The 14,875-nt window shown below is 42.2% G+C and overlaps 1 protein-coding gene across 3 annotated transcripts in view; it reads left to right on the top strand.

The window, feature by feature from the left end:
- Positions 1 to 14,875, top strand: part of polr3a (RNA polymerase III subunit A) — a 38,354-nt gene that overhangs the window by 15,266 nt on the left and 8,213 nt on the right. For all 3 annotated transcript variants that reach the window (XM_087129888.1, XM_087129889.1, XM_087129887.1), the window contains 32 exons: positions 1,213 to 1,351; positions 2,113 to 2,262; positions 2,676 to 2,835; positions 3,891 to 4,045; positions 4,213 to 4,266; positions 4,594 to 4,715; positions 4,867 to 4,966; positions 5,391 to 5,468; positions 5,705 to 5,842; positions 6,118 to 6,165; positions 6,458 to 6,561; positions 6,965 to 7,010; positions 7,227 to 7,322; positions 8,034 to 8,174; positions 8,616 to 8,685; positions 8,946 to 9,073; positions 9,502 to 9,640; positions 9,957 to 10,121; positions 10,323 to 10,407; positions 10,565 to 10,652; positions 10,781 to 10,892; positions 11,160 to 11,273; positions 11,571 to 11,666; positions 11,789 to 11,850; positions 12,087 to 12,242; positions 12,625 to 12,746; positions 13,088 to 13,170; positions 13,595 to 13,783; positions 13,913 to 14,064; positions 14,180 to 14,266; positions 14,407 to 14,472; positions 14,592 to 14,708. In XM_087129888.1, coding sequence (XP_086986014.1) covers positions 1,213 to 1,351; positions 2,113 to 2,262; positions 2,676 to 2,835; positions 3,891 to 4,045; positions 4,213 to 4,266; positions 4,594 to 4,715; positions 4,867 to 4,966; positions 5,391 to 5,468; positions 5,705 to 5,842; positions 6,118 to 6,165; positions 6,458 to 6,561; positions 6,965 to 7,010; positions 7,227 to 7,322; positions 8,034 to 8,174; positions 8,616 to 8,685; positions 8,946 to 9,073; positions 9,502 to 9,640; positions 9,957 to 10,121; positions 10,323 to 10,407; positions 10,565 to 10,652; positions 10,781 to 10,892; positions 11,160 to 11,273; positions 11,571 to 11,666; positions 11,789 to 11,850; positions 12,087 to 12,242; positions 12,625 to 12,746; positions 13,088 to 13,170; positions 13,595 to 13,783; positions 13,913 to 14,064; positions 14,180 to 14,266; positions 14,407 to 14,472; positions 14,592 to 14,708 — 3,562 coding nt within the window. The remainder of the gene's footprint in view (positions 1 to 1,212; positions 1,352 to 2,112; positions 2,263 to 2,675; positions 2,836 to 3,890; positions 4,046 to 4,212; positions 4,267 to 4,593; positions 4,716 to 4,866; positions 4,967 to 5,390; positions 5,469 to 5,704; positions 5,843 to 6,117; positions 6,166 to 6,457; positions 6,562 to 6,964; positions 7,011 to 7,226; positions 7,323 to 8,033; positions 8,175 to 8,615; positions 8,686 to 8,945; positions 9,074 to 9,501; positions 9,641 to 9,956; positions 10,122 to 10,322; positions 10,408 to 10,564; positions 10,653 to 10,780; positions 10,893 to 11,159; positions 11,274 to 11,570; positions 11,667 to 11,788; positions 11,851 to 12,086; positions 12,243 to 12,624; positions 12,747 to 13,087; positions 13,171 to 13,594; positions 13,784 to 13,912; positions 14,065 to 14,179; positions 14,267 to 14,406; positions 14,473 to 14,591; positions 14,709 to 14,875) is intronic.

Here is a 14,875-nt window from a genome sequence, read left to right on the forward strand (position 1 = left end):
GATTTTCCAAGTAGGCCTAGGCCTATTTCGTCGCAAAATTGTAACTTTTTCTCAGTCCTAATTCATGTCTTTTCAGCACTTCTGCAGTGACTGACCTTTATTGGGTTGATACTAGGCCTAATGATGAAAGTAGAGGCATGATGCTTTCATTCTTATCTTACCATCCCCGACCATGGTTAATGATAGACCTACATAACCATGTACATGCCATGCATGCCCGACCGGGGCCCAATTTCTTGGTGCTGCTTACCACAGAATTCCACATTTACAATCTCCATTCTGCGCTAACCGTGCTAGTAGAAAAATTCTGCGCTAACCTTGTAACCACAGAATCCTTAGCTACGAGATGTATGCCTGCGCACAAGCCAAAATTCTTCACTAAGCTGTGAAATACATTCACTGTAAGCACAGAATTTTCTGCTGCGGGAAGTGCCGATTTTTCACTTGCGGTAAGTAGCGCCATGACATTGGGTTAGTTGAAAGTTAGGCCAATGAAATTTGATTTATTTTTTCTCGTCAGGGTTTTTCAAATTTAGTTTTGGCATATTTTGACTTTTATTGACTATTGGGGGCCCCACTAGACTCACAAGATGCCTACGGGAATCTTTTTTTTTTTCAAAAGTAGTGAATAATGAAATTTTTTGATGCGGGACAGGCCAAAATCACATGTGGGTGCTAACGAGAAACAATAAATTTAATTTCATGAGCCTGATGGCGGACACAACCATGACAATAGGCATAACAGGAGGGCGTTATTTGAAGTGGGTAAATTTGGAGTAAACACAAAAGCATTTACTCAAGTCAAATACATGTAGTTTCCTTTTGTGTTTGCCAGGCTCCAATTGGCAAATTACGATGGCTGGTGATCAAGACAAAATTAAATTAAGTAGGCACCTAGGCCTATATTATCAAAGTCCTTCCACTATGAGTAGTATTGACTATTGTTGATGTACCCTATTTGTGAGCATGGCACAGCCCCCAACGTGATGTACTTTGATTTTTCGCCCCACATGCCATGCTAATTGCTACCAGGGCAATAATTTACCCCAAATTTCAACCCCTACCCCACTTTACAAACTTTACATTGTCAGTGGCAAACTTGAAATGAAACTCCATGAAAATGATGTCAAGTGTGAGGAACGTGTTTCATCTTGCTGAAGTTCTGACAATACAGTCGTTTCATTTCCTTCTGCTGTTTTTTCACCTACACAGAGGCAAAGTCTGCTTTGGTTTGATGTCCCCGGAACAAATCCGTCAGCAAGCTCATATCCATGTCGTCAGCAAGAATCTCTATCTGCCAGATAATAATACCAGAACACCCATACCCTACGGGGTACTAGACCATCGCATGGTACGTGATCACCCATATCTGTGTTCATCTGGGGCTGTGCCAAATAAATGAATATTCAATCGATTGTCAAACATTTGAATATTATTTTTCAAATTTGAATATTCAAATGCAAAATTCATGAAAAGGAAGAGAAAATTTTCTTTTGTTTGCAATAAGAAAAATTGCATGATGTGAAAAGTAAATTATTCATTAAACAATTTAAAAGGAACAGAAATTTTCAACAGGGCAAGAAGTCTTGTTCATCTCTTAGATCTTGCTAAATCGTGGCTGGAGATGCTCCTAGATTTGAGAAGCTATTGTATTGATCATAATGTACAATTTGTGTGTGTTATTGCAACTGATTTTGTATATGGTTTGTTCATCAACAATCTGCTGGTCGGTGCGACCGAATGTTGGGATATTCGATCAAATTGAAGGTCAAATATTCAAATAGTGAATTATTCAAATGGACTCAGCCCTTCGTTCATCTGCATTGTTCTCTGCACAGCGTCAGCCTGCTAGTCATGCTAGGATTGAAACTGTGTATAGAGCTACTGGGATGACATATTGTTTCTTCCAGAAATCATAACTGCAGATAGACATGTGCAAGAGTCTCTGTCTAAATGATTATCAAACTATCAGTATTTTTCAAAAATTGTTAGTATCTGTCACTGATGTAAGTGTTCTTCTGAAACTGTATTTATTTAAAATTTGATTGGATACCTTCAACTTGCCTAGTGAAAGACTTGTTGGATTGATTTCATTTTTCTTTATTGAATCAGGGAACAAGTGAGAAAGATAATCCTTGTCTGACTTGTAAGAAACCTCTAGCGGAATGCTTGGGCCACTATGGCTATGTGGACTTAGAGTTTCCTGTCTTCCACATTGGTTATTTCCGATCCATCATCAGTATACTACAGTGTATCTGCAAGGTTTGTGAACGGATTTCTGTTCTCAAAGTACTTTGCCCCCTTCGAGTCTCCAAACCTGTATCCCCATCGCGATTGAATGCCTTGTGTACAGTGCTGGTGACCTCGATTGTGGCATGGGCAATTTCAACACGTTTTCCAACCTAACCTGTGCATGTACGTTTGAGAAATGTTTCCAAATATCCCACAGTTCAACAAAGTGCTGAATTTAAACAGGAAGTTTTCCATTGCTAAGTTTTAGTGCTCACCACGCTCGTTATGTTACAGACAGTAAAATCCACCATTGTACAAAAAACAAGGCCTAAACTCTGAAGAGTATTATAAAAACTCTTTGTAGTTTGCAAGAGGGATTTCTATTGTATTGTCTTTGATTTGTAGGTATACAGATATTTTGTGCGTTGTCTTGATTTTACCAGAGTTGTGCTCACATTCTGCTCCCACCCGTCGACCGCCAGTCACTCTTGGATGCCCTGCATAGACCGACGCTGACTTACCTACAACGCAAAGGCTTGAGGAAGAAAATCAACGACAAATGCCGTAAGCAGCAATACTGCCCTGCTTGCAATGCATTCAACGGTGAGAAACAGGTTTCAGTGACTAAATAGTCTGTGATTCTGAGCTTCAGCCAAAGATCGTATAGCACTGCATAGCGGCCCAAGATGGAGAACTTCACCGTGAATACACGTTAAACGTTATAATCGCATGGGCGCCATTTGAGCAAGCGATATGCCTGCGCAATGCACATTACTGTGTAGGTGCAGGCGCCGCGGCAGGCACGTACACCTGGTGAGCCTGCGCTGAAGCATTACTGTGAACCACGCAGGCGTATTGCTTGCTTAAATGGCGCCCAAGGTAATTACACTCTTTGGGCAGAGTTATCCATCTTGCGCCTTTGGTACTATACGATCTTTGGCTTCAACCTACCTAAGACTTTGGAAATCACTGAGAAAGTGTGATGGGCTTGAGGAAGGTACGGCCATACCATGATTACTTTACAGAGAGCTTGATGCTGATTGATAGTTGAAGTACAAAGAATGTGTCTTCAGTTTCAGGCGCAGTGGTGAAATTTTTCACTAGAGTTTCTTAGAAAAACACCAATAGAGTTAGTGTTTAGATTCGTGTTAAGATTTAATTACAGGTTCTGCCCTTACCTGACGTTTATATTTATAAAAAACTGTATACTCAGTGCTTGTCCGAGAGCTTGCGAGAAAAATCCACAAGCTTACTCGGCTGGGACTCGAACCCACAACCTCCTGCTTACTAGTGCAGACATCTTAAACCACTCAACCACCGAGCTCGCCGGGGTCGGCTGGCCAGTCCAAGTCAGGTGTAGCAACTGGCATTGCGAGCTATTGTCTTTCATGGGGTAAGGGCAAAACCTTTAATTAAATCTAATATCTTCCGAATGCAAAACATAAATCTTGACAGGAATTGGTGTTCTAAGTTAATCTCTTTATATCTGCAATCAGAGCAGGGCACCTTTTGTTTTCCGTTGTGTAGGAGTGAAGAATAACAACAACAGAAGATTTATTAGTTATCATGAATTTTCAACAGCTTTTGAAATTGTAAAACTGTAGCTTTACATCTAGGGAAGCTACATCAAAATTGATCTTCATGAATATTTATGACAGGCCAAGTCAAAAAGTGTGGCACCTTGAAGATTGTCCACGAGAAATACAAGAGCACTCGACGAGGCAGGGAGGACGCGATGGTCCAGTTCCAGGGAGACGTAGATATTGCCCTGCAACACAACAAGGCCCTGGAGCCTTTTGTGTCGAAAGCTCAGGTAGGTACGTGGGATCAGAGATCTCAGGAGTTGTCTCAGATCAAGGATGTTGAGCCTCTGCTGTGCATGGGATCCGAGATGCCAGAGGGGCATCTCGGAAGTTTGTCGTATCTGTCCTTTGTCATCTTCCTTTGCTTGCTTTGATTTCTGATGATTGTTCATTTCAGGAATGCCTAAACCCTCTGTTGGTGTACAACCTATTCAAGAGAATCCCGCAAGAGGTGAGACACACAATCTGGAATGCAAAAACATTTGATGGAATTTGGCAGGAAGTAGGGAGAAAACATTGACACGTTCACTTGAGTGACTCTCTCTCTTGCCTCATGCTAAAGACATCTGCAATTGCAAAGTGGAGGTCCTGGGTTCAAATCCCACCCAAGGAAGCTTGGAAGCTTGTCTCGAAAGCTCTGATTATACAGTGTTTTTCACTATTCAGGACAGAACGCAGTATTGGAAATGAACTTTAATCACAATTGGTGGCATGCCGTTATACAATTCTGCCATATTTCCAAATTTCATTCCAAGTAACCCCATCCACCCTCTCTTAGGACATCCCCTTGTTGGTGATGACTACCGAAAGTAGCCGACCACAAGATTTAATCCTGACACGATTACTGGTCCCGCCCCTCTGCATCCGGCCTTCAGTCATCTCTGACCTCAAATCAGGAACGTAAGTTGGAAATTTCTTTTTTTTTTTAGTAGCATCGGTCAAACTGTGTACAATTGTTACTGTCCCTGTAACTTGAGTAACATTTTGAGTTCATTATTAATTTCTCTGTTCAGGCTACTATTGCTAAATTTTACATCTGCCTTTTGTTTAGAAATGAAGATGATTTGACTGTCAAATTGACAGAGATCATCTTCCTGAATGACGTCATCAAGAAGCACCAACAAGCAGGTGCCAAGATGTCCATGATAATGGTGAGATTGTCCTGAGATTCTGTCGTGCTGCTTAACCCATTTCTCTTGCTGGGTATTTCACCTCACCCTTCATGAGCGCTTGTGTGCAACCTACAGCAGTGTCTGGTGAAATGATTACTTGTCCAATTTATCACTGGCATGCAAGGATCCCATACCCAGCTCAAAAGAACTATTTGTAAGGAGTCACACTTGTAAAACTTTGTGAAGGAAAAATTCAGAGAATCTTTGAAATGAATACTTTTGTTTATGTGTAATTTCTTAATTCATTTTGGCTGTTAAAAAGTTGAGAGCGGTTTGTTTCTAAACCTCAATTCTAACGCTAAGGTACTTTGGGAAGTCTTTAGGCCTCTTACATCTGTCATGAGTAAACAGATTACATTGTGATATTTGTCATAATTAAACTATCGTATCCATTTCCTTACAGGAAGATTGGGATTTCTTGCAGCTCCAGTGTGCCTTGTACATCAACAGTGAAACGTCAGGAATTCCTCTCAATATGCAGGTACGTTGACTGCATCTTATTCTTGGTTATTGGCAGGAGAGCAGGGACAAGTAACAGTAATGCAATGTACATACCAGCCTTACTGGAGCTAACCTTGCGGTATCAATATTACCCCCGCTCACTGGGCCCATCAAAATGAAGACCTTCGAGCTTCACATAGAGTGTACAAGATGCTGCCATTTTCCACCCCCCCCCCGAAAATTTTCAAAGATCTTTTCTCTCCTTAAAACCTTCAGCCAAAGAAAGCGACCAGAGGCTTCTGCCAGAGGTTGAAGGGTAAGCAGGGCCGTTTCCGTGGTAATCTCTCCGGGAAGCGAGTGGATTTCTCCAGCCGAACCGTCATCTCTCCCGACCCCAACCTGAGAATTGATGAGGTATTTAAGTCAAGTATTGTAATCTTGTAAAAGGTCGCACCTCTGAATTTCATTCTGAATTGGAGTGCAACCTATAACCACAGTCTTAAACTTAACATGTACCAATTGTAGGCGTTGTTTTTGTCAAATTTATTAAGCAAAAGCGTGTTAAATTGTGTGTACAGTCATTTAAGCTTAAAATAACAACAGGTACCGGTATGTTACCCATTCCAAAGGGGTTCTACTTAGATAATTAAAGACGTTTTTTTTTAAAGTGTACTTTTTTGTTTTTACAGGTTGCAGTTCCTGTCCATGTTGCTAAAACTTTAACCTACCCAGAAAAGGTAAGCTTAGTTTGCGGTAATTCGGTTTTTGTTTATTGTAATGAAAAATGTAAATTGTAAATGAAACATCCTGAGATACATAAATCATAACAAAAAAACTGCTTTTGCACCCCAGATTGTTTTTATAAATAACATTTACCTTGTGCTGATCCCTTCGTCAGAAGACTAAAGAAAACTGCTGTGAACAAGGCATGAATTTATTCCTTGCATGATACTCTCCTGAAATGAAAGCCATCAGTTGCAAAGGAAATGAGTAATGATAACCTTTAAGCTCTTCCGTCCTTCCTTAAAGGTGACCAAAGCTAATATTGGTCTGATGAGAAAGCTGGTCGTGAACGGTTGCGACATCCACCCAGGAGCCAACTTTATTCAGCAACGACACACCAATAACAAAAGGTATGCTGGCGAGGTTGAATGCAAGGAACCATCCCGTAGTCCTGTAACCAGCTAAGCTGAGATCTTGCAACCCCATAAACTAGCCTTTCAAGTCTGGAGTCCAGCATCCATGCAAACAGATAATGCATTGAACCAGACTTGTCCTCAAGTCACCAATTCAGATTTGTGCTATACAGACCCAGACTCAAGTCATTGTTTGTGCGTCAGAGTGAAATCCACCTGGTCGAATAGTCACCAATTTGAAGTACAGTCTGAAAGACATCATGAATATTCATGAGGAATATACTCCATTTTTGTCACTGTTGATTTGTTTCAGGTTCAATAAATGTTTCTTTGTTGACCATGTTGACCTATCTTTTACCTTGTGGACCTTTTTACCGCTTTTTTTCCGTGATCAACACAGGTTTCTGAAATATGGTAACCGGCAGAAAACTGCCCAAGAGCTCAAGGTAGGTTGCAGTGAATTTTTGGACAGGTGTTGGTCGCACTTGATTCCGTCATTTTGAAGAATGTCCTTATAAGCTTTGGAACTTTGGTTGTTTCTCAAACTGTAAAGTTGCATCGCAGAACTGAGTTCTTTCCTTGAGGCTTACCCGTTATCCCCTCAGAATTACTTTCCAGAGATGTACAGCTTATTGATTTGATTTGTAAATTTTTTCATTCAGTATGGGGACATTGTGGAACGACATTTGATGGACGGTGACGTCGTTTTATTTAACCGTCAGCCATCCCTTCACAAACTTAGCATCATGGCCCATTTTGTAAGTCCAACCTTAATTTAATTGCTATTTTCTAATGCCAGTAGCCATCTTTGAGCAACCTGCCATGTCTTTGAGTTACATTTTAACTTCAAATACCTGTCTTGTAAATTGGTTGGATCAGTTACATTTTGCATGCCAATTTTCCTACAACCCCATCTACTCATAATCCAATGCTAGAAATTGTATTAGAGTCTATTACTTCCCATTAACCCTAACAGTACCAGGCATTGTTTGGCTTAGAGTACTCAGTACTACAAAATACTACGTAACACTCTGAGCCTGAAGGACCTAGCGCTACAAATTACTACTTCTGGCTAGGTTTATTCCATTGTTACTCATACAGAAAACAATGAAACCATGCATTCATAGTACCACAGCACTCTATGGTATATTGTCTTCTCTATTGTATTTTATGGCTTCAGAGAATAATAATGTCATGTCCTCGTACAAGTGACAGGGTTGAGTACTACATTTTACTACTAAGTAGTACTTTGTAGCTTTCGGGACTGTTGGGGTTAATAGGTCCGATTGTCCGGTCTTGTGCATAGAATGTACCATGAGCTTATGACACTGTGTTGGATTTTGGGAGGGTTCTAGCAGGTCCTTATTAAAATGGGCATTGGATGAACCAAACTGATGGCAATGCCCTGCCCTTATTGGTTTAGATGAGTAATGTTCCTATTTCGAGCCTTGTATCTCCCTGTGTTGTAGGCTCGGGTGAAACCCAATCGGACGTTCCGCTTCAATGAGTGTGTTTGCACGCCCTACAATGCCGACTTTGACGGGGATGAGATGAACCTGCATCTTCCTCAGACAGAAGAGGCCAAGGCAGAGGCACTGACCCTGATGGGGGTAGGTTGAGAGACCTTGGTTAGCATCTTCCTCAGACAGAAGAGGCCAAGGCAGAGGCACTGACCCTGATGGGGGTAGGTTGAGAGACCTTGGTTAGCATCTTCCTCAGACAGAAGAGGCCAAGGCAGAGGCACTGACCCTGATGGGTTAGGTTGAGAGACCTTGGTTAGCATCTTCCTCAGACAGAAGAGGCCAAGGCAGAGGCACTGACCCTGATGGGGGTAGGTTGAGAAACCTTGGTTAGCATCTTCCTCAGATGGAAGAGGCCAAGGCAGAGGCACTGACCCTGATGGGGGTAGGTTGAGAGACCTTGGTTAGCATCTTCCTCAGATGGAAGAGGCCAAGGCAGAGGCACTGACCCTGATGGGGGTAGGTTGAGAAATCTTGGTTAGCATCTCAACCATTGCATGTTCAACTTTGATCTTGTCTTTTCCATTCCAGGTCAAGTCCAACTTAGTTACTCCGAGGAATGGGGAGCCCCTTATCTCTGCAATCCAGGACTTCATTACGGGTAGGACTGTCAGAAAATTCAGTTTGTGATATTCTAGTTCCTTTCTGCATGAAACCAAAAACAAGGTTAGACCTTTAGGCTGCCAAGCTGTGAGGTACAAAATCGCCAAGGTGTGCAAGTGCAGCCTCTCTTCCAATCGAGCCATAAAGAGGCTGATTTAGCAGTTAGTGACAAAATGCCTCACCTGAACACACACACCACAGCACTGTTGGCTGGACTCCACTGACTTAGCAAATCTTGCACCTCTCTGTCTGTGATAGGCTCCTACTTACTGACTCAAAAAGACGTCTTCTTTGATCGTGCCAAGGCGTGTCAGCTGATCGCTAGCATGCTATCCCAAAGAGACGAGAACTTGCAAGTCAAGCTACCTCCACCAGCCATCGTAAAGGTACAAATGAGAGGAGAGTATGAACGACTGAAAGATGAACACGGTGTTGAAAGAGGGTAACAAGATACATGGCTAGAAATATTCCGGCAAATAATCCCAAATTGTTTCCAACTGATAAAGCAAGGTTTTTCTGTGTACACGTGATTATTCTGCTTTCAAGTAAAATATAAAGGTACAGAATTTAGTGCTTTGAAAAACTGGAATTTATTTGACCAGAAATCAACAAATTCTCAAGTTTGCAGGGAAACTGAATGTGGGTTTACCCAAATTTATTTTCTCATGCATAATGAAAGTTTGAGACTTTGTAAGATTTGAACCTGTTACTGTTTGGACCGACAGTCAAGTTGCTGCCCAAAGCTGGCTCAAAGCATTCCTTTTGACTGAAATGTTTTCTTCTTCAATTCCTTTCATTTGGTTTCTGCCTTCAGCCAAGATGCCTGTGGACGGGCAAGCAGATCTTTGGAGTCATCATCAAACCCAACGACTCCTGCGGAATTGTCATGAACCTTCGCGCCAAGGCCAAGAACTACTGCGGCAAGGGGCTGGATCTCTGCTACAACGATTCATGTAAGGAAACACTCTAAAACCGGGGAGTCCCTGCTCCTAAAAGATCATTGTAGCTGACAGCAAGACTTACTCATGAATAAAACTTGAAATGTTTTTACTGGAACTATAATTGAGGCCAAGTCTTAGCACGTCACTGCAAGTCCATCACAAGTCATTCAGCTTTTAATTTCCCTATTTTAATAAAAATGTTGGACTAATAGCATATGACATATTCATTGGCCTCAGTTCCTGTTAATTCATCCTTCAAAATTCCCATATTCCTTCTGGTTATGATTTATAATCATTTCTCTAGTATTACATGACATTTCTCATACAGATGTTGTGGTCCACAACAGTCAGCTCATGTGTGGAGCAATGGATAAGAGTGTCTTAGGGTCAGGGTCCAAGACTAACATCTTCTACATCTTGCTGCGAGACTACGGGGAAACCTTCGCAGCTGACGCTATGAGCCGCTTGGCACGGCTCTGTCCGTTCTTCCTCAGTAAGTGACCAGCCCCAAGTGAAGACTTGAATACTTTTCAAAAGAGGTCGTTTCAGGGCCTCCTTACAGCAGGTACTATTTGAGTTGGTAAGCCGGTTTTTGCAAAGCTAAACCTTGGACCAGGTCCGAAGTAAGCTTCCGTAGCTTGACTTTGAACTGCCAAGTATACATTCATAGTGATATTTCTCGTTAACTTCTCAGGTAATCGAGGATTCTCAATCGGAATTGGCGATGTCACTCCAGGCGAGGGACTGATATCAGCCAAGATGGACCTTCTCAAAGCTGGGTAAATACCTCAAACATTTCTGCTATACTTTAAGAAAAAAAATCACATTTGTGTTGTAGAAAATGCTATAACATTTAGGAAAATTCTATAGCTTTAGGAAAACAATCCTCAAAATTGTTTTCATAAAGAAGTGATGCTACTTTGTGTTGTTACACAGATACACTAAGTGTGACGAATATATCAGTGATTTAGAGTCGGGAAAACTCCAGACTCAACCGGGCTGTTCGGAGGAAGAAACCCTCGAGGTAAGTCCATGAGGCATTTGTGCTCATACTCAAAGCGCTCAAGAAATATATGCTGAAATTTTGCTGCTGTTTTACACATTTATGAGTTGTCCTTCTAATGCTGACCTTTGAACCATGACCTTTGACAGGCAATGATCCTGAAGGAGCTTTCGGTGATCCGTGACCACGCAGGCAAGGCCTGCTTAAAGGAACTCCATAAAAGTAACAGTCCGTTGACTATGGCGGTGTGTGGTTCCAAGGGTAAGGAATGTTCACCCTCTGTGACACCAATCCAAATGTATTACTGGATTATGGTATTGTGAAAAGTCTTGCTAAAATGGCTGTAAACTGCATTCCATGTCAAAGTGGCAAGGCCTTGTGCACATGTTGCGATGACCACTATTGAGTCGCCATTCTCCATTCACAACTTCCATGTTAATGTGAGCGTCCATTCTGTCACATGAAGTACGTCTAGCAGCGTCTGATAACATCACAACCTCTGATAACCTCTGTGCCTCATCTCTACAGGTTCATTCATCAACATCTCTCAGATGATTGCTTGTGTAGGTCAACAGGCTATCAGTGGACATCGCATACCGAACGGATTTGAGGACAGGGCCTTGCCTCATTTCAAACGCCACTGTAAGTCCCTCCAAGCTGCACACAAGTCTTTTTTCAAGCCCTTCAAGTATACTAAATACTTGTGATTATCTGGGAGTGGTTTGTGACTAGTGACGCAGAGGGTAAAGGGTTCAAATCCAGCTTCAGCCATAGGTTGTGTCCTTAAGCAAGGCACTTTTCCCTTACATCTTTCGTGGTGTATTGGGATTGGACTTTAACTGATAGTGTTTGTACATTATTGGAGTTGCCAGTCCAGTGGGTTGGAATTGTCATTTGGATCTGTAATGTTTGTGACTTTGTGGACTTTGTTTTTTGCAGCAAAAGTTCCAGCTGCCAAAGGCTTTGTGAAAAACAGCTTCTACACCGGCCTGACACCAACCGAGTTTTTCTTCCACACTATGGGGGGAAGAGAAGGTAAAATTGCTTCTCTCTACCGGACAGCTGAATTTATTTTTCATTCTGTAAATGTAGGAAAATTTGGATGTTTCAAAGCTGCACGAATTGAGCAACCTTTGTTTGAAATGTTGTTTGTGTAGGTCTTGTGGACACTGCAGTCAAGACTGCCGAAACTGGCTATATGCAGAGACGACTTGTCAAGGTAATAAAAGTGTTTAGTATCCCAGTTTAGCATTCCGTTTTGGGCAAACCTATCCAGTTGGGCACTCTGAGTTGGAAAAAAAAAATTACGAAAATTCTAAGATCCTCTCTGGGAGGGAAAGTCAGACTACTGTAATGAACTTGGCTATTCCTCTGTCCAGCTTGTGTTATTCGTCCAATTTGTCAGCGACTTTTATCTGTTTAAATCTGAGAGATTCAGTCTGAACTATTTGGCAGTCGTTGGAAGATTTGTGCTCGCACTACGACGGGACGGTGCGTAATTCCATGAGCGACATTATACAGTTTGAGTACGGAGCAGACGGCCTAGACCCCACCATGATGGAAACGAAAGACAAACCAGCCAACTTTGATAGAGTCTTGCATCACATCACGGTAAGATGAAGATGTGGAAAGACAATGTTTGGGATTTCTATCTGGGGGGTGGAGCCGAGTATTTGTTACCGGATCCCACAAAATTAGTCCTAAGGCCTGTTTATCGCTGTAAGTTTGCTCTATTAATTAATGTGAACCAAACTGAGTGCTCTGATTTGATGTTATCACCAAGTCTGGCACCCTGGTGACACTGGACACTGTGTGGATGAAAGATGTTGAGGGTGCCTGTTGATTTCCATCATTCAAGATTTCTTCTTAAGGCCTTTAAACCAAAAGCGGCTCTAGTGGCTTCCTACTCAGGCTGGGTCACACTTTCTCATTCCAAGATGCAACTTTACCGTTCTTCCTTATCGCCAACTTTGTGCTTTTTTTTTCTTTTCAGAGCAAATTCTCCTGTCGTGAGGAATTCACCTTGAGTAGCCAGACACTGCACTCTGAAGCGTATCGCGTTATCGACAGCGACGACTTCAAGATGTGCAGTGCAGACTTCCGAGAAGAACTCAAGTACGTGCCTGCCGATGCCATTAGACACTCAAACATGTGACCATTGGATCATTGGCTAGAGCAGTGTACTATTGAAATTGATAACAACGCCTGTGCTGTTGCAACAAAAAAATTACATTCTTGTCCGTATCCATGAAAGCATTTGGGTTCGCCCAAAATTAAACCACATTTATAAGCCCAACCCCAAATTACTAGGCCACTAATCAGATTCAAACACGAACCGAGGAGACTTTGTAGAAGGTTCCCTCTGGCATGTTTGTAGATTGCTTGAAGTTAGGCTGAGATCTGAGCCATCAGCTCCCTGCAATCTGCCCGAGATCTTTCTCTGTCATTCCATCCAGGAGCTTCATCGACACAGTGTGTGAAAAGATTCAGCGTTGCCGGGCCCTCTGTGGTCTAAACGAAGTACAAGAGGAGAGAAACGGTAGGTACGGCTGAAAGGCTCAGGAACAGGAGAGGGACAGGTGTAAACCTCCAAAGAAAAGACACCATTTAAGTAAACAGGAAATAAAAAGACAGTATGAGAAGATTTGATGTAACTTGGAGTGTAGCTAGTCAACATTGCCTTTATTATGATATTTACAAACTAGAGCAACCTAAAGATGTACCAATGCTTTGCACGTTTTGTTACTTTTCCCTCAGTCCTTTGTGGTCAGCCATCTTTGATGTTGAGCCTTTTGACAAATTGGGTATCTTGGGCTTATTGCCTGTTTAACCATATAAAATTCACCATGGTGAGCAGCCGTAGCCAGACAGCAGGGCCTTGACATCCAAGATGGCTGATCAGAGGGGTTCATGGGAACTTAATGGCATCAATACAAACAGCGTCTTGAGCTATTTCTCCTCAGTCCTGTATCAACTAGAGCGCATCACGCCCACCCAGCTGCAGCAGTTTCTGAGCATGTGCAGATCAAAGCACATGAGGGCGCGCATCGAGCCTGGTACCGCCGTGGGCGCAGTAGGGGCACAGAGCATTGGGGAGCCAGGAACCCAGATGACCCTCAAGACATTCCACTTCGCTGGTGTGGCATCCATGAATATCCTTTCCAATGGTGATCATTAGAAATCCTGCATTTGATTTGGGCACTCAGATATTCTGCATGGACGAACCCCACAATTTAGGTCTCACTTTGAAATATCCCAAGTTTCTTTAACCAAAATCTCACATATCACCCTTGGAGTGCCCCGTATCAAGGAGATCATCAATGCCTCCAAGAGTATCAGTACTCCAATCATAACGGCTCAGCTCGACGTAGAAGATGACGCTGACTTTGCCAGGCTGGTGAAAGGACGTATCGAGAAGACCAAACTGGGAGAGGTAGAATGAGAAAGAAACTGAGAATTTTACTTTAGAAATAACGGATGGTGATTTCCCGCTCACCCACTTTTTTTTCTGAAAATGGTAAACAAGTGTTTTTTCTTTCTTTCCCGAGGTGTCTGAGTTTATCGAGGAAGTCTTTCTACCAGACAACTGCTTCATTTTGGTCAAGCTAGACATGGATCGTATCAAATTACTCAAGGTCTGTTTCTTGGATGTTCTTTTCTAGTTCTAGTCTCAAGTTAAAAATGTAACTAAACCTGAACACATTTTACTGAAAAGAGAGCTCAATTGAGGCCAAATGACTGAATGTGTTTTTGTATGTCAATGTTTTCCTTGCAGCTTGAAGTCAATGCCGAAACAGTCCGAAAATCCATCTGTGCCTCCAAACTCAAAGTCAAATTTCAGGTGAGATGTCTGAGGCAATGTACTCACAGCCTCACCATTTTGCAGCGATGTTTGTAAACTCATGTTTATTTCTTCAATAAAATGTTCTTGTCTCCAAAAATGTTTGGGATTGCTCACAGAATGTGGAAGTGCTTTCCACCGACATGTTGACCGTGGCACCTCAAGAGACTAGCAAGAGTTCCATGTACTATGCCCTGCAATTCCTCAAGGAGAATTTGACAGATGTTGTCATCCAGGTAGGACTTGTTGCTACAGATTTGCACGAAGGCCTGTCAATTCTTTATTGAAGCAATTCTGTCATGAGTGTCGAGTAGCCACAGGTGTTTGAAGTCCTTACTCAGAAAGCCTGTCAATTCTTAATTGAAGCAATTGTGTCATGAGTGTCGAGTAGCCACAGGTGTTT

Source organism: Acanthaster planci, linkage group LG19 (assembly GCF_054643075.1).
Source record: "Acanthaster planci isolate LZ-2023a linkage group LG19, COTS_SCS, whole genome shotgun sequence".
Lineage (NCBI taxonomy): Eukaryota > Metazoa > Echinodermata > Asteroidea > Valvatida > Acanthasteridae > Acanthaster > Acanthaster planci.